The following is a 20,024-nucleotide window of genomic DNA, read 5'->3' as shown; positions in this document are numbered from 1 at the left end:
GGAACGCGTCCATGATCTTTCGAGTCCGAAACGTGGCATACAGTGATGCATCATGTGTGTCTATGCACCTGAGCTCTATTCATCTCGTTGGCCTAGTGAGTTTGCGGCTTGTGACGTGTGGTCTCCTGCAGAAGATGCGCGAGCTGGACGCTGTCAGCACTCAACCATCGACGCATCGTTCAGATGCGTGAAAATGATTGCCAATGATCAATTTCAGGCATCTAGTCATAGCGCTGGCGCAGTAGTGATATTTATGAAGCTCAAATGAAAGATGGGTTATGATGTCAGACGAGGGCTAACGGACCGACCAACCATAGCAGACCTCAGCTTTCTTGGACCGCCGGCTACTGACCGCCAAATACTTCCGGCAGTAATCTTTCGTCACCCACCACACAATTGAACGCAACTTTTGGGCCCATCATGGGTCGTCGACCCAACCAGTTGATTCTCGAGTACTTCGAGCGCGGACCGAAGCTGGAAGATGCAAGCAACCGCTACCAGCACACGTGCAAGTCGTGCGGCGAAAAGGTGAGTGACCCCGCTCCGCAAAAAAGTTGACGGTGTAGAGTGAGCAATAATAGCTTACACATCGCAGTTTCCCAAAGGCCGCATAGACAGTCTCACGAATCATCTCGTCAAGAAATGTCCCGCTTTACCGCTTCAAGACCGCCAGCGCGCGCTGCTGCAGATGCACGAGCTGCCACTCCCCGACAATATGACGCAGACGGCCACCACCAACGCACCCGGACCGAGCCAGATGCAGCATGGCCAGAAGATGAACCTTCCTTTTGCGCCGTCGAAGCAGCTGTCTGCGCTTGAGACGCTGGCGGAGGTGTCGCGACAACATCTGGACCTCTCTGGGAAGCGCATGGCAGAGAAGCAGCCGTCGCAAGCGCACAACCATGGCAACCACAACCATAACAACAATGCGAGCCATGCAGGGCTTTTGGAAGAGTTCCTGATACAGGATGATCGGCCCGATGGCTCTGATATGGGCGGCCTCTCACACGGGATGGACATGTCGCATGCGCCAGCAATGCCCTCCATGTACCAGTTCAATGGATCATTACATCACTCTCCAACTGCATCACCACACATGGGTCATATGCCTCTGTCAAGCTCTGGATCGATGTCGCACATGGTTCCGTCTCTCGTCATGGCAGCATCAGCAGCGAATGACCTCATGCCGCTGTCAAACGGTATGCCTATGGAGTCGGACATGAATCTCTCAGCACATGGTATGCAGGGTATGTCAGACGGCAAGTTCTTCCATCCCCAAGGACGAGGACATTGGCCGAACATACAGCCCAACTCACTGGACCCGATGCTACAAGACCATGGCAAGGAGCAGATGCACGCGAACGACCAGTTAAATAAGGGAATGAGCCATCAACGACCACTTGCAATGAGCCCAGGCAACCAGACCCACTTCACCACCGACTTCAGCATGAACCAGAAGCCGGCCAAGCCCAAGGTCAGGGGACGTTTCACAGACTCCAGACGGAAAGAAGTACAGGAGGTGCGCAAGCGAGGCGCGTGCATTCGGTGTCGCATGCTCAAAAAGCCATGTTCGGGCGACAACCCATGCAACACCTGCCAAAACGTCGAGAGTGCGCGATTATGGAAGCAGCCATGTATCAGGACAAGGATTGCAGAGGAGTTCGGTCTCTACTCTGCAGGTCTTCATAGCGTGTTAGCATTCCATGCAACGAATCAAGCCAAGGGCCAGATACGGCTCGACCAGACTCCAGGGCGCATAGAAGCAACCCACTTCCCTCATTCCGGTATCTTTGCTACTTTCACGCCGCTGAAATGTCAGCAGACGCAGACAGCGCAAAACGCAGACATCGATCCTGCGATCTTCGCTGGACTAGCTACTCCGGATCTCGAACTCATAGACAGTGATGACGATGTCAGTGGGAAGCTAGACCACTATATCAAGAAGATGGGTGGCCACTTTGCCGATACCGAAGACTCGAACTTCATGAGGATGACTGTACAGACCGCCAAGAGCGTTGCATCGTCAAGCGCAGATGGACTAATATCAAAGGCCCTAGAACTCTGGAATCTCACGCGCGTGCTCACGTCCCGGAACTTTGAATGGTTTCTCTTTTCAAATCCCTCGCTCGCGCCTACCATCACTCCATCTACATTGGCACCAGGAGATATGGAGGACGCAATTCGCACGCCCATCACGCCCCTCGAGCACGAATCTTCCTACAGCCTTATCACTACACAGCTCATGGGAGCGACAGAAAAGCGAGCCGCATGCCTAGCACGCATCGTAATGAACGACCTGGAACGACGCCTCCTACAGCGTCAACAAGCGAATCCCTTCGAAACCTTTCTCGTCGCCGTCATCCTCCTCGCCTGTGTAGAGCGCATGTGCTGGCTGTTCCGCTCCTGGGAAATACCCTCCACCAACCTACCCGCCCCAGAAGCCGACGACGCATTCAAGCATCCACCCAGCGCTGACAGCGATCTAGCCACAGCCCTACAATCTACTTCGTCACCGCCAGCCCCTCAACTAGACCTCCCTCCCCACCAAGCGCCCCGTAATCCTAGATGGCCGCTCGACAAGTCCCCCTCGCTTCTTTCCCAGCAAGGCGAGAAGTTCAGCGATATCCTCAATATGCTTCTTAAGATGCGCGGCGTCCCTCCTAAGCCCACGCCTCGCAGTCCGGACGGCGTGCTCACTGTTTGGAGCGAAGACACGGCTGACAAAGTAAGGGAGTGGTATGATGGTATTGCTGTGACATTGCAGATGCTAGATCAGAAGGCGAATGCGCGCTTTGTAGGCGAGGATCCCAAGGAATGGGAGTTGAAATTTGTTGGCAAGATTATTAGGGGGGACTAAATGATTGTGTATGTGGGGGTTTCAGCCTCCCTTGTTGCGGGTTCATGTACTGGAAGAGATGAATTGTGTTGTCATGATGGATTGGAGGAAAGCTTTGTTGTGGGTGGATGCATGTGCGTGGGAGGACGACTGATTACGAATTGATACCAAACACGTTATGAAACATGTAGTTTGACATGGCGTCATAAGTCGCGTTCGCGCGCTTCGAACGAAGAGATGTTGCTACCACGTGAACCCTGACAGAAATGTGGTGATTATGCTTGCTACGACAGATGGACTGTGCCGTCGTGTCCGCACTTCAGATTTAGGGGTATGCAACTGCTCCTATAGTACGCCTCAACACCAAATCAGCGCATCACGCACGCTCTGTCTAGTCTAAAAAGCCCAAAAGATGCCCGTATATACAACCCCATCCCACTCAGCTCTTGAGCGCCTCCAACCGTCCCCGCATCTGCGCCAACATCTCCGCCTGATCCTCTTCCTCCTCCTCTTCCGCCTGCGGCGCAGCCGGCAACTCCTCCTCCTTGGCCTTACTCTGCGGCAACCGATCCTTGAGCACCTCACTCAACACCTTATCCACCTCCTCCTCCGCCTCATCCGCCTCCCCCTCCAGCATCTCATTCTCGCCCAGCGTATCATCCAGCATCTCCTCAATAATCCCCGCCTTCATAAGCTCAGAGCTAAGTTCGCGCATCGTGCCCGTCAGCTCGGGTAACCTGACGAGGCTATTCACGTCCTTCATGATGCCCGTGCTCGCCTTGATACTCCCCTCTATTTTCCGCACCGAAAACGCTTCGTTGACTTGCATCTGTACGCTGTTGAGCTGCGCTTTGGACGTCATGAGGCGGTTGTTTTGCTTGCGGACGCGGATTAGCTCGCGGGCGAAGATGCGCACGTCTTGGTTGGCTTGCTTGGCCATGGATGGGTTGCGGGCGGCGCGTTTGGAGGATTGCTGGATGAGGGTTTTGGTTTTTTGTTCCGTGGCTTTGAGTTGTTGGATGTCGCGGTCGAGTTTGCGGACGTTTTGGCGGACGAGGGCGTTGCATTTGCGCTTCTGGTGGTGGGTTAGAGGTGGGTGGGGAGTGGAGGGGATGGGAGAGGGTAGGTACTTGTTCCTCCGGTGTGGGCTTCCACAGGAGACCTCTGATGGTCTCCATGGTGGGCGCTCAATGGGGTGTGCTCTGCGCGATTGAACTGCTTGACGCCTTATCGAGGTGATGTATGCGCAAGTGGATGCGGATAACGCGGGTGTCGGTGAAGGTGTTCAGACAGCGCGTCTCGTCAAGTTCGCTAATGTGGTTGCGGTGGAAGCGTGTTGGTATAATACGGCGCAGTGATTTGTGGTGGAGTGCACGTGTAAGGGTCCGAGGCGTTGTTCGGGTGCCTTGCAACCGCTCCAGGATTGAGCTCGGGCCCATTGTGACGTTGAGCTCTTTCGCGGGGCAGTCGCAACAACCCACTAGCCCCAAGCATCCAGCCAGCATTGCCTCGACGCAGCACTGGGAGAGACAGCGAGGCGCATCTAAGACACCTATCGAATCTGCCGCTGCATCTTCCTGCGAGTTGCTTTCCGTAATTGATCGCCCAAAACCGGGGCCCTCAACTCCAAGTTTCCATAGAGCTTCTATTGCTTTCCACGCTAGTCCCTCCACATACTGCATTTCTTCCACCTTCAATCTGCTTCGTCAACACAAACACTACACCACAACTACACACCACACTCCCCGTAAAACCACTCCCACATCCTGCACGACCCTCCGAACTCGATTGGAAACAACAACAGACAACTTCCACCCTCAACATGTCCACTGTCACTCCCGAAGGTAAGCTGCAGCCTTGCCCGCTATGCAAGCTCTGAGATGTTATCGGAGCGCACCACATGGCTGCTCGCCCGCTCCCAGCCCTCGTTTCCACGAGCGCCTTGCACCGCATTTCGCGACCGATATATACCATCTTCAGAGCCTACAGCCACTATACTCAACAAATGCTAACGCGCGACAGTCACCTGGGCGCAACGCTCGTCCGCCGACGACCCGGAGAAGAACTACGTATACCTCACCATCGTCGCCGCCGATGTACCCGAGTCAGACCTCAAGCTAGACCTTAAGGAGCAGTCACTCAGCTTCAAGGGTACCTCAACATCCAAGAAGTGCACATACGCCATCGACCTCGAGTTCTTCGCCGAGATCGACCCCAAGGAGTCCAAGATAAGCCACAGCGGTCGCGATGTCACAATGGTACTGCGCAAGAAGGAGATGAAGGAGGAGTTCTGGCCCCGTCTGCTCAAGGACACCAAGAAGATGCACTTCCTGAAGACCAACTTCGACAAGGTAGGCCGAGCGATATCGGAACATCCAAGAGCAGTATGCTAACTCATTACAGTGGGTCGATGAGGACGAGCAAGACGAGGCACCCGAGGACGAGTCCATGAACCAGATGAACCCAATGGCCGGCGGTGGCGGTGGCGACGGTGGCTTCGGCGGCATCGACTTCAGCAAGCTCGGCGCTGGCGGCGGCGGTATGCCCGGAATGGAGGGCATGGACATGGCCAGCATGATGCAGGGTATGGGCGGTGCCGGCGGAATGGGAGGCATGCCCGGTATGGGCGGCATGGGCGGAGACGACAGCGACGACGATGACGACGACATGCCCGAACTCGAGAACGACGACGAGAACAAGGCCAGCCAGGACAAGACCCCCGAGGCGGCGGCCGCATCAGGCGACAAGCCCAAGATTGAGGAGGTGGCGTAGTTGCTCCATCTTCTTGCGACAAGCGTATGACTGCACGAGATTGATTGGGTGGGCGTGGCGCGCATGACTGGTGACCGGCGTTTCTGCCTCAATCTCTTTGAGGCAAGAGGGGTTGGAGTCTGATACCTTTGACTGAAAGATGGAGAAGAGAGGTTGCATCTATAGGTCGCTTGCGTATTTCCGAGTCCTATCCTAGCGTGTCTGGTGCGCAGTGCGGGTTAATGATCACATCATGGAGTATATGACAAAAGAATACGAATCATGTTTTCATGAATGAATCTCAATTGCAAAATGCAGGGGAATCCGATGCAAGACTCCATGGCATTTGAAAATCTCTCTCATATGTATGGTACACGCATCGGCCCACTGAATGCTCCATACTCCTCGTTGGGAAGCGTAAATAAGCCCACCTCTATGTCTCACGCCTTGCCGCCCATCCCATAACTATCATACGGAAAGTCCTCCAAACTCTTATGCAATCTCCCCCAACCATCGTCAATCTCCCCCGGCATACCAACCTTCCTCTTCCCCTGCGTCACCTCCACCTCACTCTTCTGCAACTGCTTCTCCTCATCCTCCTTATGCTCGCCCGTCAGCCCCGCCAACACCTCCTTCTCCCTCCCCTTATACTCCACCAGCAACTCCGGATGCGGACACCAAACCACCTGCATACCCGCTCTCCTTCCCGACTCAACGCCCGGCACGCTGTCTTCAAAGACGAGACATTCTTCTGGTTGAATGGGTGGCTGGCCTTCTGCCTCGAGGGACTTGTTCAGTGTGGAGAGGGCGAGGAGGTAGATGTCCGGTGCGGGTTTCCCGCGGCCAGAAGGTATTCTTGGGTCGTCGCCGAGGACTTGATGTTCCTTCTTGAAGTGTCCGAATAAATCCCCCAAATGCTTACTCTTAATCTCAAAGTTGTTCTTGTTACTACTCGTCGCCAGCGCCATGTGTACGCCCCTCTGCTTCAGCCCGGCAAGCAAGTCCATAACCCCCGGCAACGGCTTCGTGGTCGAAAAGATATCTTTCTGGAGTTCCTTTTGCTCGACCAGGAATTGCTCGTGCGAAATGGGGAGTTGCGCCCAGTCGTGGAATATCTTGCCTGCTTGAGGCCCGGGGCGCCCTTGCAATTGTGCTTTTACGGACCAGGGGAGGGGTGGGCGGCCGTAGCGTTCGAGGATCGTGTTGGTTACTATGCTGTAGAGGTCTTCGGAGTCGATGAGGAGGCCTGGGAAGGTTCTTAGTGGTGGTGAGGGGACAAGTGATGGGTGGCTTACCGTCCATGTCGAAGAGCGCTGCGCGGATGCGGGGTGGTGGGGTTGTACTGAGGATGGTTAGTATGGGTGAGTGTCATATTCGAGGGCGTTGCTTACGTAGAGCTCATCTTGGGCGTATCTAGGGGGCTTGTAATCGAAGATCTGGCTGTTTCAAGGTGTTATGCAGGTTCAATTGAGGCTTGTCGAAAGTTGGGGTTAGGTGAATGTTTACCCCACGTGGCCGAGGCACGCTAGTCGGACCCTTGACTGCAGACGTCACTTCGAAAACAGATCGACCTTTTCTCCAAACACACCCGCATAACCCATACACACTTTACGCATCAGCTCTGCTTTGTTATCAAGCCACCATGGCATCACCGGAAGAAACAGCGACGAAAGCAGACGCATCTGCAATCGAACCATCAACACCCGAGATCTTCCCCCCAGACGAGGAGAAAAAGCTACTCGGCGAATCCAACACGGAGAAAGCTGCAGCGAACAAAACCTTTACATCCGGCGAATACAACGGCGCGATACAAGGCTACGAAAAAGCCCTAGCAGTCTGTCCCTCCTACCTCGAATACGACATCGCCGTCCTCCGCTCCAACATCGCAGCCTGCCACCTCAAGCTCTCAGAATGGAAACAAGCCGTAGAATCCGCGACCCAAGCACTTGAAGCACTAGACCGAATAGACCCACCAGCACAAAAAGACCCCGGAAAAGATGGCGAGAGCGAAACAGGCGGCGGCGGCGCAATCGCCGAAATCTCCGACACAACCGAACTCTACCTCGACGCCCTCACCCGAACGCACCACACCATAAACGACGTCCACAAACTGCGCACTAAAGCCCTCCTCCGCCGCGCAAAAGCCCGCCATGAAGTCGGTGGCTGGGCCTCGCTCCAAGGCTCCCTAGAAGACTACCAAGCCCTTTCCAAACCGCCCCACCAGCTCTCGAGCCTCGACCAGAAAGCCGTACAAGCCGCGTTGCGGAAGCTGCCAAGTGAGCTGGATGAAGCGAAGAATACGGAGATGGCGGATATGATGGGCAAGTTGAAGCAGTTGGGGAATGGGATACTCAAGCCGTTTGGATTGAGTACGGAGAATTTTCAGTTTACGAAGGATGAGGGGAGTGGGGGGTATAGTATGAATTTTAATCAGGGGGGGAGGTAGATCTTGTTGATATTATGTAGGTTGATTGAGTGTGTTGAGAGCTGGGTCTCAGACTCGTAGACCAGACCGGGTGATCGGACTAGATCCATGCTGTGTAGTTACGACCTGAATCATCATGTCAATACACTAACAGTCATGTTTATTGGGAGAAGGGGAGCAAACCAACCATGAACATCTGTCAAAACGCGATATGCTCGCCCCTGATCATAGCTCCACCACTGTATATACCATTCATGCGCTAAACACCCTATCGTTAGCTACAACCGCATATCATCAAGATGGAAAAAACACATACCAGAATCATCATAAACCTGCCGATAAAAATGCCCCGCCATATCTGCCCGCCATTCCAGCGATCCTTGTAGTTTCACACGAACGCGGTGGCGCTGGTATACTTCCGGCGGGGGCTGGTCTTCTTCTTGGTGTTGTTGACCAAATAGTCCTGGCGATTTATGTTAGTTGACTTTGCTTGGGGGGTGTCTGTTCTGGGTGTTGTTTACGCTGGCATGTGTGGATGTCTTGGGGAGCTGGTATGTAATTAGACTTCAGAATGGTCTGTTGGAAGATTCTTGAGGCTTACGCATGGGGAATGGCCTTGTTGGAAGGGGGTCGGAGATAGGGACAAGGATATCGAGATCTCCAGGTGATAGATTTTCTGGCATTTCGGCATGGTTGAAGGGACTCATGATGGTGAGTATGTAGGCTAGTTTGAATATCATCTTGTTTGATGTACTGATGTGAGGATGTGGTCGTTTGGAGTGTTACGCTTGGTTGGATGCTGTGAAAATAAGGACTTTGATGGAAAGAGATAAAACCGTGAAGCTGCTACATGGCCCTCACACTCTCTTATCTCTTCTTGGAACTTGTCATGTTCTATGTATTACGGGGCTGTGTTCTAACATGACACAATTCCATCAATGACTCCAGGCTACAAGAAGTCTGACTGTGAGGGCGTATGGCTATAAACGAGCTTCACCGGTTTGCCCAGCTGATTAATCGCATTGTTGTATACGTAGCTGACGTGTGGCACAGCGACGTTGGGAGGTATATTGAGGCTTTTGCTGACAGGTTCAGGTTCATCTCCGTACAAGTCGTTTTCGTGGGCGGAACTACTGGTGAAGGCGGACAGTGCCAGTGCAGCCCGTAATATTCGATACGCGACAACAGGTTCCGACTCTTCATGTTCCCGCCATCCAGTCATTTGCACACAATCGCTTCAAATGAGAGGATTTGCTTTTTCTCATCTAGCTGTACATGGGTGCACAATGGATTTTCTAGAAGGGTGCTCGACAGGCCTGTCAAAACATCGCTATCCTTGCAGGGCAGCATTAGCTCCCGTTGTCTAGCCACTAGTCAGGTCCCCTTTCTCAATGTCGCTGCACCATGCTCGTCGCGTCGAAGAAGACATTATGAACATATAGGACGCGTGTGGCAGGTGGGAAATATCCAGGGTTGGAGTTGGAATGTCCGGCAGCTTCTTCGGCGGGGTATCAGGATCTGTCGTCCAGTCGTTGGAAGTTGCCAATGACGCATCCAGACATGACGTGCCGTTATACGATTGGCTGCGAGGGTTAGTCCCGGCAATGAGGCACCCATGTCATGTCGAAATGTCGTGTTATTAGCAGTGACGGAGACGCGTCGTAGCACCAGGTGGAGGCGTAAGAAGACTGCAGATTATCTCAGATGTGAGACGTAATAGTAAAGGCGACATTGATCTCCAGCGAACGAGTTGTTGGAGGGTCGGGTATTTGATGCATGGCGTTGCTGCAGCTCTTTCATGTGGCCTCGGCGGAAAGGCCCCTGACGCCAACTGGCATCAGGCGCTAGCAGCGTGCATGGCTGACATTAGCCTCGCCTGCTCTCCTGTCCGTGTCCACATTTTGTCGACGACACTGGCACGCCTCCGACTGCCTCTCTTCCTGCTTCATCCGCTGTTGCTGCTGCCTCGGGATGTTCGCTCGTCCTGTCGTCTCCAGAATCGTGCATCTATCCCACCCCATGTCGCTCTTTTAGCCACCAAGCCCAGCCTTTCCTTGATATATTACCTTGTAATCCTACTGCAGACCCGGCGCGAAACTCTCTACGCGCGTTTCTTTGCCCGAGCACTGACTGCAGCGTCGTCGGAACATTTGTCGCCTGTTTGACGCGCGCAGCATCCGAGACGGAAAAACAAGAGTTGCAGCTCGTCGAGTTGTGCTGTAGCGGGAAACCCTTGGATGCACGCTCGACGGTCCACCTCGTCCTCGCAGCCGCCGCCCTCATCGCCTCCATTTGCTCCCGGGCACTTTGGTGAAGCTTCGACTCCGCCCGAGGCGCGTGAAGCAGTCTCGCCCACCTGGACGGCCCCCTCGCCGGCTCGCACCCTAGCCAACTCGAGCCCAGAGCTCCCTACGCTCCCGTCCTTTTCCATACTGGGCAACGACCCGCGCACCCCGTCCAACGCTGCGAGACACGACCGAACCGACACGTCCTACTACACGGCCAGCTGGGGCAGTCCCTACAGACACCCGCCGCCCGTCTTTAATCCGTCGCGTCAGGTCTCGACAAACTTCGGCAGCGACGACTTTGAAGAGGAAAACTCCGGACTCACATTCGGCCTCGGACATCTGCTTCCATCCCGGCTAGATCTGCAGGAAGAGTCGCCGAACCAGTTCAATCTCGAGCATCTTATCCCGCGTCTAGAACGGAACGCCTCGCCGAACCAGTTCACGCTCGAACATCTAATCCGCTCTCGACTGCCAAATTTAGTGACTCCCACCAAAGAACCGCGAGCGTCCGGCACTACTCCCCGCGCGTCCGACACGAACCCGACTTCGCAAGAGTGGGTTGAGCGATTCTTAGAAGAGCGTTGGAACCGTGAGACGAACGACTGGCGGAGTAATAACAGCGATACAGAGGTATCAGGTGGAGAACCGGACATACCACTTGCGCCTCCGCCGAAAAGAGGACACAAGCAGAGGAACAACAACAAGACTCTGAACCAGCAGGACTTTTGGCGTCACTTTAGTAAAGACCAGAAGGAAGCACTCGGCAAGATGATGGCCTCAAAGTACGCGGATCCTGAGCTGGTGACAGCCAGGCAAAACTCCGCATCAGGCCCCAGCACGAACGGACACAGTGCGCAGGCTGAGAAGACGCCGGTACCGACTCCTTCAAAAACAGCTAAGCCGGCAGATGAAACTCCCAGCAAGCAGTCGAACAAGGACGCCTCCAAAGTAAACCAGGAGTTGTCGAACAAGCCACTTCCCGACACCCCAAGCAAGTCGTTCTTGGCTCCTCCAGGTGCAGCACCTGCGCAACCTCGGATGCGAAAGAAGGTCATTGTCAAGGGCAAGGGCTGCATCATCTCGATACCGCGAGACATTCCCAGGGGCAACCCAGGGTTCCCTCCGAAGCCGATGACTGCAGAGGCTGTTAACAACAAGCTCCGACAGCTCGAGCAGCAGGGCTACGACACTCGTGGCTTCAGTACTGGAGGCTTAGAGACACATAACCGTGCCATCTGGCCCGCTGAGGAGGATGTCAAGGCAGAACGCGCCAACTCCAACAAGCAGTACAAGGTCCGCGTCTCGAAGGAATCAGAGTGGAAGGACTACGAGAACTCTCTGCTTGAAGCTAAACTAGCTGCACTTGGTGTCAGCATCGGTGGCGAGGAAGATATCCCGCTTCCCATGTCGCGAACAGCGTCATCACAGCAGCACCCGGGGCAAGGGTTTACTCCACCAATTCCGACCTCCTCAGCTGGCAGTCTTCGTATGGCCAGGCAAGGCAGCATCGCCGGTTTTCCATTCGGACCCTCGCCAGGGCACATGTCCCGACAATCGATCGCGTCTCCAGCTGCTTTTGGAAACCAGCGTCCCAGCATGCACATGCATCGCCATTCAACTTTTGGGTCGCCTGCCAACTTTGCTCAACACGGTTACTCACCTTCAGGCACTTGGTCGCCTGCTGGATACTTCAACTCCCAAGATGGACGCAGTGGCTCCCCTGCTCTTGCTCTGAGCAGGCCTGACCTTTCCGGAATGATCTCGCCACACTCTCCGTTTGGCATGAGACCCGGTCAGCAGTTTCCCATTACGCCGACGCAGAGGGATGACTTCCAACTGCAGATGCAACTGCAACAGCAGCAGCTACAGAACCAGCTTCTTCAGCAGCAACAGCAACAAGTCCTTGGCTTGCGCCCGTCCTCCACTCTGGCCGAAGTACCCGAAGATGAAGACGAGGAGGATGAGGTTCCGGCTATGAAGCATGCCACTCAACCTGCACCAGAGATTGCTGTACCACGTCCTCGCAGTCATCGCCATAACCTTAGTGAGAACCTTGAACGCGAGGCGGCGAACGAAGAGTATCACTTGGAAGAAGCTATCGACAAGCAGTTTGCGGAAGGAGGTGACTTCAGTACGGAGCCAGAGACTAACGTATCCTACAAGCCTTCCAATGCTGTGGCTAACCCTACATGGGAGGACTCGCGAACGATCCTGCACCAACCTCAGCCGCACAGCAAGTCGCATTCTCTCACCAAGTCTCAGAAGCCTGTCTCCTTCTCGTTCCCTGCCCAGCAGAACCCTCGCTCCGACAGCGACGGTGCGAAGACCAACATCTCAGAGAACACAAACCCCAGCTTGGAAGATGGAGAGGTTCGCAACCCTACACAGAGCTCTGCACAGCACTCTCAAGCACCGTCCCAGGTCAGCAACTCGTGGAAGGACAACAAGTTCGCATTCAGCAAGCCTGCATCGGCGATGCACAGCAAGCACGCTTCGCGTTCCTCCATCTCGAAGCTCAATGTTGAGGCCAAGGAGTTCAAGTTCAACCCTGCAGCGTCTTTCCAGCCAGGATCCTTCTCCTCGGGCTTCAGCTTTGCACCCGCAGTCAAGCCACCTACAGCTGCTGCTCCTGCTGCTGTCCCAGCCAACAACAAGCCCAGCATCGATGCATTGGCCAACTTCAACGTGTCGGCTCCTGCCTTTAAGCCGGATGCACCCGTGTTCAAGCCTGATGCTCCAGCGTTCAAGCCTGTGGCTGAAGCTCCTGTGTTCAAGCCTGCGGCAGACAGCTCTCCATTCCCGTCCGGTGGCTTCAACTTCTCCAGTCCGCCAGCCTTCAAGCCAGATGCGCCCGCGTTCAACCCTGGCGTGTCTACCTTCAACCCTAATAAGCCGGCTCCTGCTCCAACAAGCTTTTCTTCGAAGATCTTCGGAGATGTCAACCTATCTCAAAGTGACATCGTCAAGCCCGCCACACGCTCGAAGGCCGTGCCGATCATCCGTCCGGACAACACGCGCTCGCAGACACCAGAGACTGAAGGCCGTGAGGACCACGAGGACGAATCTGGCCGACCCAAGCAAGCCGACGGTCGTGAAAAGCGAGCTCGTCGTGACCGCGCTGACGGCGACGATGTTCCCAAATTCGCACTCCAGCCCGTGCTTGCATCGCAGCCTTTGGCAGAAGTCAAACAGCCCAACGCTAGCAAGCAAGAGCCTCAACTCGAAAGGGAGGCCGTCGCAGAAGACAAGGAGAACCTGTCGCCCGTACGTGAGCAGATCAAGGCCAAGTCGAAGAGCCCCGAGCCTCTGTCGCAGCCAACGGAAGAGGTCATCATGGAGCCTATTTCGCCTGCACCAGAGAGCGATCTCGGTGCAGACGACGATACACCTCATGCAAGCGACGTGCCTACGCCAACCACCGAGGAGCCCGAGCCATTGGGTAACAAGCACTCTCACAAGAGCACGCTTTCTGCCAACGCCAAGCCCTTCGAGTTCCGACCGCAATTCAACAGCGCTGGCTACGACTTCGGCTTCCACGTTACGAAGCCGTCTCAGGTTGAAGATCCCGAGAAGTCTCAAGTGTCTCCACCGAGATACGCAAGCAGAAGCCCAGCAACTACGTACAGGCCTAGCGACGACGGCTCGTTCAAGACTGCTATGGAATCTGGCAGGCACAAGGGCTACCCTGAAAGCGAAAGTGCTGATTTCGACCAACTTGGTGATGCTTCCTTTAACGACATTGATGCTGTCATGAAGCATATGGATGGCGAGGGCTCGGACTTTGGCGTCGAGCGCGACGAAGCCTCTTGGGACCAGTCTTCCCCTCAGAGAACGCCAAACGTGTTTGAACGCAATGACCTGCAACCCAACTTCAAGATGCGCAGTGACGCCCCCAGCCCCAGCCCCCGTCGGGGATTCTTCCCGGGACGGCCGATGCAGGGTTCTGCAACATCAGTGCAGGATCCGTTTGACGATGAGCGGGCTGCGCTCCCATACGACTCCCCTGTGCGCCACATGAACAATGCTGACGCCGGACCCATGAGCGATTGGGACGAAGGACTTCTTACTGAAGACGAATCTAAGGTCCAGACACGCAGTGGCTTTTTCGACAAGCATGTTGATGACCTCATGGGCCGTCTCCTGCAGGACCGCCTTGGCCCGCTAGAGCAAAACCTGCAAGGCATTCAAGAGGCACTTGCAATGATGTCGCAACGTCCGGGACGCGGCCGCCGTAGCATGTCGACTAGCGCACGCCTGGACAGCGATGCCGACGACGAAGATGACGAAGCAGAGACCGACGTTGACTACCGTAACCGATCTCGTGGAAAGGACAGGAAGTTGGAGAAGATCCGATCTATCGTCCAGGACGCGCTTGAGATGCACCAATCACAGATCACATCTATTCCGGTGCCCGTTCCCGAGCCAATGATCCCAGAGAAGATCCGGGAGATCGTCACCGATGCGCTTGCGCAACACCAGCCACCTGTGCAACCTGTCGAACCTGTTCCTGCTGCTCAGATCCGCGACATTGTCCAAGATGCAATTGCTTCCACCACGATTGCATCCTGGACTGAGGCTCTCAAGCCTGACGACGTCCGTTCTATCCTTGCTGACATGCTCGCAACCCATCTTCCTAAACCCGTGGAATCGGTCAAGCCTGACGACATCCGATCTATCGTGTTGGAGGCATTCGAGACGCACGCTCCTCAGCCAATGCCACCCCCAGTGCCTGAGCAGATCTGGCCTGACGACCTGAAGGCAATTGTCACCGAAGCCCTTGCGTCACAACAAACGCCAGCTGTGGAGCAGTTGCAAGCGGAGACCATTCGTTCCATTGTCGCTGAAGCGCTCGCATCACACCAACCTTCAGCTCCTAGTGCGCCAACCACCGAAAATGTACAGCCCGATATGATTCGTTCTATCGTTGCCGAGGCTTTGGCGAACCAGAGGCCTGCTGCCACTCTTGAGGCTCCCGTCGATATTCCCCAGCCACAGGTCGATATGTCCGAAATCTACCAGGTCATCGGTAGCCTCAAGGCTTCTATTGCGCAGACCACTAGCCACCATCTTCAGGCTGAGGAGGTTCGTGAGCTTGTTGAGGAAGCCCTGAAGCGCCACGGTGAAGAGGTTGCCGAGCGTGAGAACTCCAAGGCCGTCCAGGAGAGGGATGTTCGTATCGCGGACCTTGAGGAAATGCTCAAGGAAGCCACGCTTCGATTCAACGAGGAAGCTGAGGCCCGCCAAGCCCTCGAGGCTCGTGAAGCGGACTCTGCGCGCCTGCTCAAGGTCACCGAGGAAGAGCTCACGCTTCTGCAGCAGACTTCCCGTGATGACGAACACAAGATTGGCACATTGACAGAGGAGCGAGATGACCTCCGCCGCAGCCTCAACTCATACCAGGCGGATGCAGCCGATATGCGCGATAGACTCGCCACTCTCGATATTGAGAACGAGCAGCTCAAGCTTACAAACATCGCCCTGGAAAGCTCGGAGGAGGACCTCAAGAAGAGGCTTGATTCAGTCACCGCGGAGAACGAGGCACTCAACTTTACGCTCGAGGAACACCGTATTTCCGCTAACAAGTGGCGTGGTGACCTTCAGCACGCTCACGAGGAAGGAGAGCAGCTGCGCAAGGCTATCGGAGAGGCGCGCTTCCAGGCCGAGGAGGCAACCCGAGTACGCGAGTCAATGCGCACCAAGCTCGAGAAGCTACAGCAAGATATGGTTGCCGCTTCTCAGCAAGTCGCATCTGAGCGTGCTCAATGGCAAAAGAACGAGGAGGCTTCCGCAACCAAGTACGAGGTCCTCAGCGCACGCATTGAAGCTGAAGGTCGCACAAGAGAGCGTCTGGAGAGGGAGCTCGAGCGCTTGGAGACCCAGGAACGTGAGGGTATGAGACTCAGGATTCATCTCGAGCAAACCCAGAAGCACAACGCCAGACTTGAGGAGACAATTGAAGAGCTGAGGAGGGAATCTCTGGAGCACCAGAAGAACGCCCAGCGCTACGAACGTGACATGCGCGAGGCTAGGGATGCTGCGCACGTTGAGATCCGCCGCACCCGCGTGCTTATGGAGGCCGATGTTGACGCAGCTAACAACCAAGTCAACATCGTTCGCCACGAGCTTGAGAGCGAGATCGCTCGTGTCCGCGCTGAGCTTGACCAGGTTCGCCTGGATGCTGATACAGCCAAGGAGAAGCACGAGCTGGATCTGGAGGCGGCTTCCGACCTCAAGAAGCAAGCCGTACAGGAAGCGATCGAGAACAACAGACACAGCCTGCAGGAGCAGCAGCGCACTTTCGAACGCCAACTTGAGCACATGCAGCATGAGCATGCTCGCGCTCTAGAATTTGCGCGTGAAGATAAGGATCGTGCTGATGCTTTCCACAATGACAAGCTTGCGCTCGCCGACTCCAAGCTCGACCACTTCAAGGACAAGATTGCGCTGCTGGAAGAGAAGCTTCAGGTCGCAAAGGAAGCTGCCAATGCCGCTGTTGCAGCAGCATCCAAGTCTCCTACGTCTACCTCTTCGTTTGCTCCTAGCGGCGCAGAGAAGATCTCACCTCAAGCATTGCGCGAGTCTATTGGTGTTCTCCAGGAGCAGCTACAGGAGCGTGAAGGACGTATCGAAGCTCTCGAGCGCCAGCTTGAAGATGTCGACACTGAGGCCCCCGCCAAGTTGAAGGAACGCGACACCGAGATCAACTGGCTCCGTGAGCTACTTGGTGTACGTGTTGATGACCTGAACGACCTCATCAACTCCCTTGCTCAGCCAACCTTCGACCGCGAGACTGTTCGTGATGCCGCTATCCGCATCCGCACCAACTTGCAGATGGAGCAAAGTGAGAAGGAGCGACTCATCTCGGGCGGACAAAAGTCTCTCCCAACTCTGAGCTCGCTTTCCAACTTCGCTTCTCCCAAAGCAGTCCAGCTCGCTGCCGCCATCGGTAACTGGCGCAAGGGCCGTGGCGAGGCTACCTCCGCTCTCGCAGGTACCTCGACCACCACGCGAACCCAAACGCCCTCCCGTGCGCAGCCTCACTCCGCCCAGTCCTTCCTCTCAGGCCTCATGACACCACCAACCTCCAACGCCCGCCGTGGATCAGAACTCTCATCCTCATCGCAGCGTCCCCAGCCCCTGCGCACAAACTCCAACAGCTCGCGCGCGTCAACCGAAGCCGGTTTCCCCGCCCTGGGCAAGCAGCCCCGCACACCACCTCTGATGCGCAAGCAAGCCTACGACCAAGACGCCGAAATCGAGCCTTTCAGCGAAAGCGGCTTCTACGACGATGAAAGCACTGTTGATGGCGAACTCACGCCACTAGCATTGAACTTTGGAAGGGAACTACAACAACGGTAGATTCTGCGACCATGACAAACAAAACAAGATCGATGAAACTGCAAAACCAACAACCCTTTTCCTTTGTTAAAGATGTTTTTCCTTTTGCGTTGCTTTGCCGCTTGCTCTATATGAGCGTTTTCTGTCGCTGCCTTATCATGGGTTCTGCGCTTGTAACCTTAATGCTTGCTTCTACTGCTCGCGTTGCCCTTTTCTTCTGTCGTTTTACAGCACAGCACAGCGACTTAGGTTGGCTATTGGAATATATACCCCCGCAAGACCGTTTTTTCCGAAGTTATAGCTCAAATTGTATACACACAACAACAGATTTCTCCTGGTTATATAGCTTTTTCTTATGTATGTTTGGGGAATGAACGGGAAGGGGATACTGGGCGGAGGAAAGGAAGGTTGCGTGTTTTGGAATTTGGAATTAGTTGGATAGCAAATTGGGTAATATATACTGTTCTTTTTGAAATTGACGTGTGTTTGAGTGGAGCTTCGAATGTCCGTATAGGCTTAGATGGAGTAAGGTGATGTGTGTCATTTGTGCTATGTCACACTGCTTCGACCTATGCTTGAAAAGGATGTCTTTTGTAGCATGATATCAAACCTTTCTAACCATAAACATCCTCTTCACAAACGGACTCCGTTGAAAGCTCTCCGCCTCAGCCACTGTGGGATCAACGCCCCCCTTCGCAGCCGCCGCAGCATTCTCTTCATCCTCGCCAATCTTCCACGTCCTCACCATCCACAAACAAACCGCAGCGCCGATGTACATCCAGCCCGTGAAGAGGATAGCACCGGTGTAGCTCCCTCCGTTGAACGCGACGATCTCGAGGCCGATGGGTTCGGAGACTGTTATCACGCGTCAGCACACGTTCCCACGTAAACCCATGCAATTATGGGAAAAAAAGACGGACAGAGAAACCAGGCGAAAGAGGGATATAGACTTACAAGTAGTAGGCAGCACAAGCACCAACCAAGTAATACTCAACGCACTCGGCAAATCCCTCAACCCCATAACCTCTGTCGTAACCGGCGCAGCCGTCGCCCAAAACGTGCCGGCCACGCAACCCCCCAGCAGACTAAAAAACACCAACACACCAAAGCTCTTGGCAAAGATCCAGATAAGCAGGCAGAAGACTCCGACGAGGAATGTCATGCTGCCAGCCATGTTTAACCGGCCTATGGAGTCGGAGAAGTAGCCTATGGGGGGCCGGCCGAGGGCCTGGCCCAGGTTGAAGACGGCGCCGATGATGCTGCCTTGGTTTGCGGTGAGGCCGATTGTGCGGGCGTAGGAGGGGAGCGAGAAGAGGAGGACTATGTAGCCGAGCATGCTTAGGACGCCGAAGGCGAGGAGGCCGATGAATTGGGGTTTGCGGAAGAGGGTGTGGTCGAAGCTGACCTATTCGGATGTTAGTACGAGGTTGGAGTTGATAAAGATGCAGATTCCAAGTGGGTGCTTGGGATGCGCGTTGGAGGATACAAGCCACCGTTGTCGCTGTATCCTGTCTCGCATCCACATCCATATCACCAACAAAAAAGAACAGAAACAGCGACACATACCTGCCTACTCCCCACCTCCTTATTCCGATCCCTAATCACGCACGCACAAACACTATTCACCACGCCCGCCACAACCGCCAGCGTGCGAAACGCCCACGGCAACCCAATATCCCTAATCATCGCCTGAGCCGCAAGACTATATATCAGCCCGCCCAGCCCACTCCCCGCAGCACAACACCCATTCGCCAGACTCCTGTGCGTGGTGAACCATTGCGCTGCAATGCCCACGGACCCCACGAAAAGGAAGCCCATTCCCCATCCAAAACACACGCCTTGGGATAGGAAAAGGTGCCAGATGAAAGACGCGAAGGACGCACCGATGAAGGACACGGTTTCGAAGAACACGCCGATGAAGAGGGTGGTTCGGGTTCCGAAGCGCCGGGTTGTGTATGTGGCTACGGGCGAGACGATGAGGGCCTGGGAGATGGATAGCCCGCCGATGAAGGCGTACTGGAGCGGTGTTGCGCCTGGAAACGTGGAGGTAGAGAGGTAGTGCGCGAGGAAGACGGCGTAGGCGGAGTTTAAGCCCCAGGTATGGCCGTTTATCGTTGCGACGGCGGCGACGCAGATCCAGCCGTAGCCGCCGTTGGGGGGGACGTCGACTGGGTGAGTATCCGGGGGAGAGGTAGGTTTGTTTGGTTTTGATGCGTGGGGTGGTTGATGGGTTGGCGAGGTTTCTGGCATGGATTGTGGAGTGTTGGTTGTATAGAGTTCGATGTCCGGTTGCGGGTTTGCAATAGCCATGCTCTTTTCCGTTGTTGACATGTCGTTTCTTACATGTCCATTGACTCCCTCTTCTTTCTCCCGTTGCGGTGCTTTC

General features: G+C 55.0%; 6 protein-coding genes across 6 annotated transcripts; 4 read left to right on the top strand and 2 right to left on the bottom strand.

Annotated features, from left to right (window-relative positions):
- Positions 1-420: 420 nt before the first annotated feature.
- Positions 421-2,857, top strand: J4E79_010712 (uncharacterized protein; the record flags this gene model as incomplete). Its single annotated transcript, XM_049359547.1, has 2 exons — positions 421-528; positions 596-2,857. 2 exons carry the CDS (start codon positions 421-423, stop codon positions 2,855-2,857), a joined length of 2,370 nt encoding a protein of 789 aa, XP_049206078.1.
- Positions 2,858-3,275: 418 nt separating this feature from the next.
- On the bottom strand, positions 3,276-4,014 carry J4E79_010711 (uncharacterized protein; the record flags this gene model as incomplete). The annotated part of the gene is made up of 2 exons (XM_049359546.1): positions 3,276-3,911; positions 3,967-4,014. 2 exons carry the CDS (start codon positions 4,012-4,014, stop codon positions 3,276-3,278), a joined length of 684 nt encoding a protein of 227 aa, XP_049206077.1.
- Positions 4,015-4,658: 644 nt separating this feature from the next.
- On the top strand, positions 4,659-5,608 carry J4E79_010710 (uncharacterized protein; the record flags this gene model as incomplete). Its single annotated transcript, XM_049359545.1, has 3 exons — positions 4,659-4,680; positions 4,859-5,187; positions 5,240-5,608. 3 exons carry the CDS (start codon positions 4,659-4,661, stop codon positions 5,606-5,608), a joined length of 720 nt encoding a protein of 239 aa, XP_049206076.1.
- A 1,621-nt stretch (positions 5,609-7,229) lies between these two features.
- Positions 7,230-8,033, top strand: J4E79_010709 (uncharacterized protein; the record flags this gene model as incomplete). Its single annotated transcript, XM_049359544.1, has 1 exon — positions 7,230-8,033. The coding sequence occupies one exon, from the start codon at positions 7,230-7,232 to the stop codon at positions 8,031-8,033; it is 804 nt and encodes a 267-aa protein (XP_049206075.1).
- A 2,216-nt stretch (positions 8,034-10,249) lies between these two features.
- On the top strand, positions 10,250-17,659 carry J4E79_010708 (uncharacterized protein; the record flags this gene model as incomplete). Its single annotated transcript, XM_049359543.1, has 1 exon — positions 10,250-17,659. One exon carries the CDS (start codon positions 10,250-10,252, stop codon positions 17,657-17,659), a length of 7,410 nt encoding a protein of 2,469 aa, XP_049206074.1.
- A 583-nt stretch (positions 17,660-18,242) lies between these two features.
- Positions 18,243-19,888, bottom strand: J4E79_010707 (uncharacterized protein; the record flags this gene model as incomplete). The annotated part of the gene is made up of 4 exons (XM_049359542.1): positions 18,243-18,493; positions 18,593-19,043; positions 19,205-19,235; positions 19,533-19,888. The coding sequence occupies 4 exons, from the start codon at positions 19,886-19,888 to the stop codon at positions 18,243-18,245; spliced, it is 1,089 nt and encodes a 362-aa protein (XP_049206073.1).
- Positions 19,889-20,024: the final 136 nt, after the last annotated feature.

The sequence above is a fragment of the Alternaria viburni genome (assembly GCF_023758015.1).
Source record: "Alternaria viburni strain BMP 2772 chromosome Unknown scaffold_32, whole genome shotgun sequence".
NCBI lineage: Eukaryota > Fungi > Ascomycota > Dothideomycetes > Pleosporales > Pleosporaceae > Alternaria > Alternaria viburni.
Note: the sequence above shows the minus strand (reverse complement) of the source record. Positions and strands in the feature narration are given on the sequence as shown.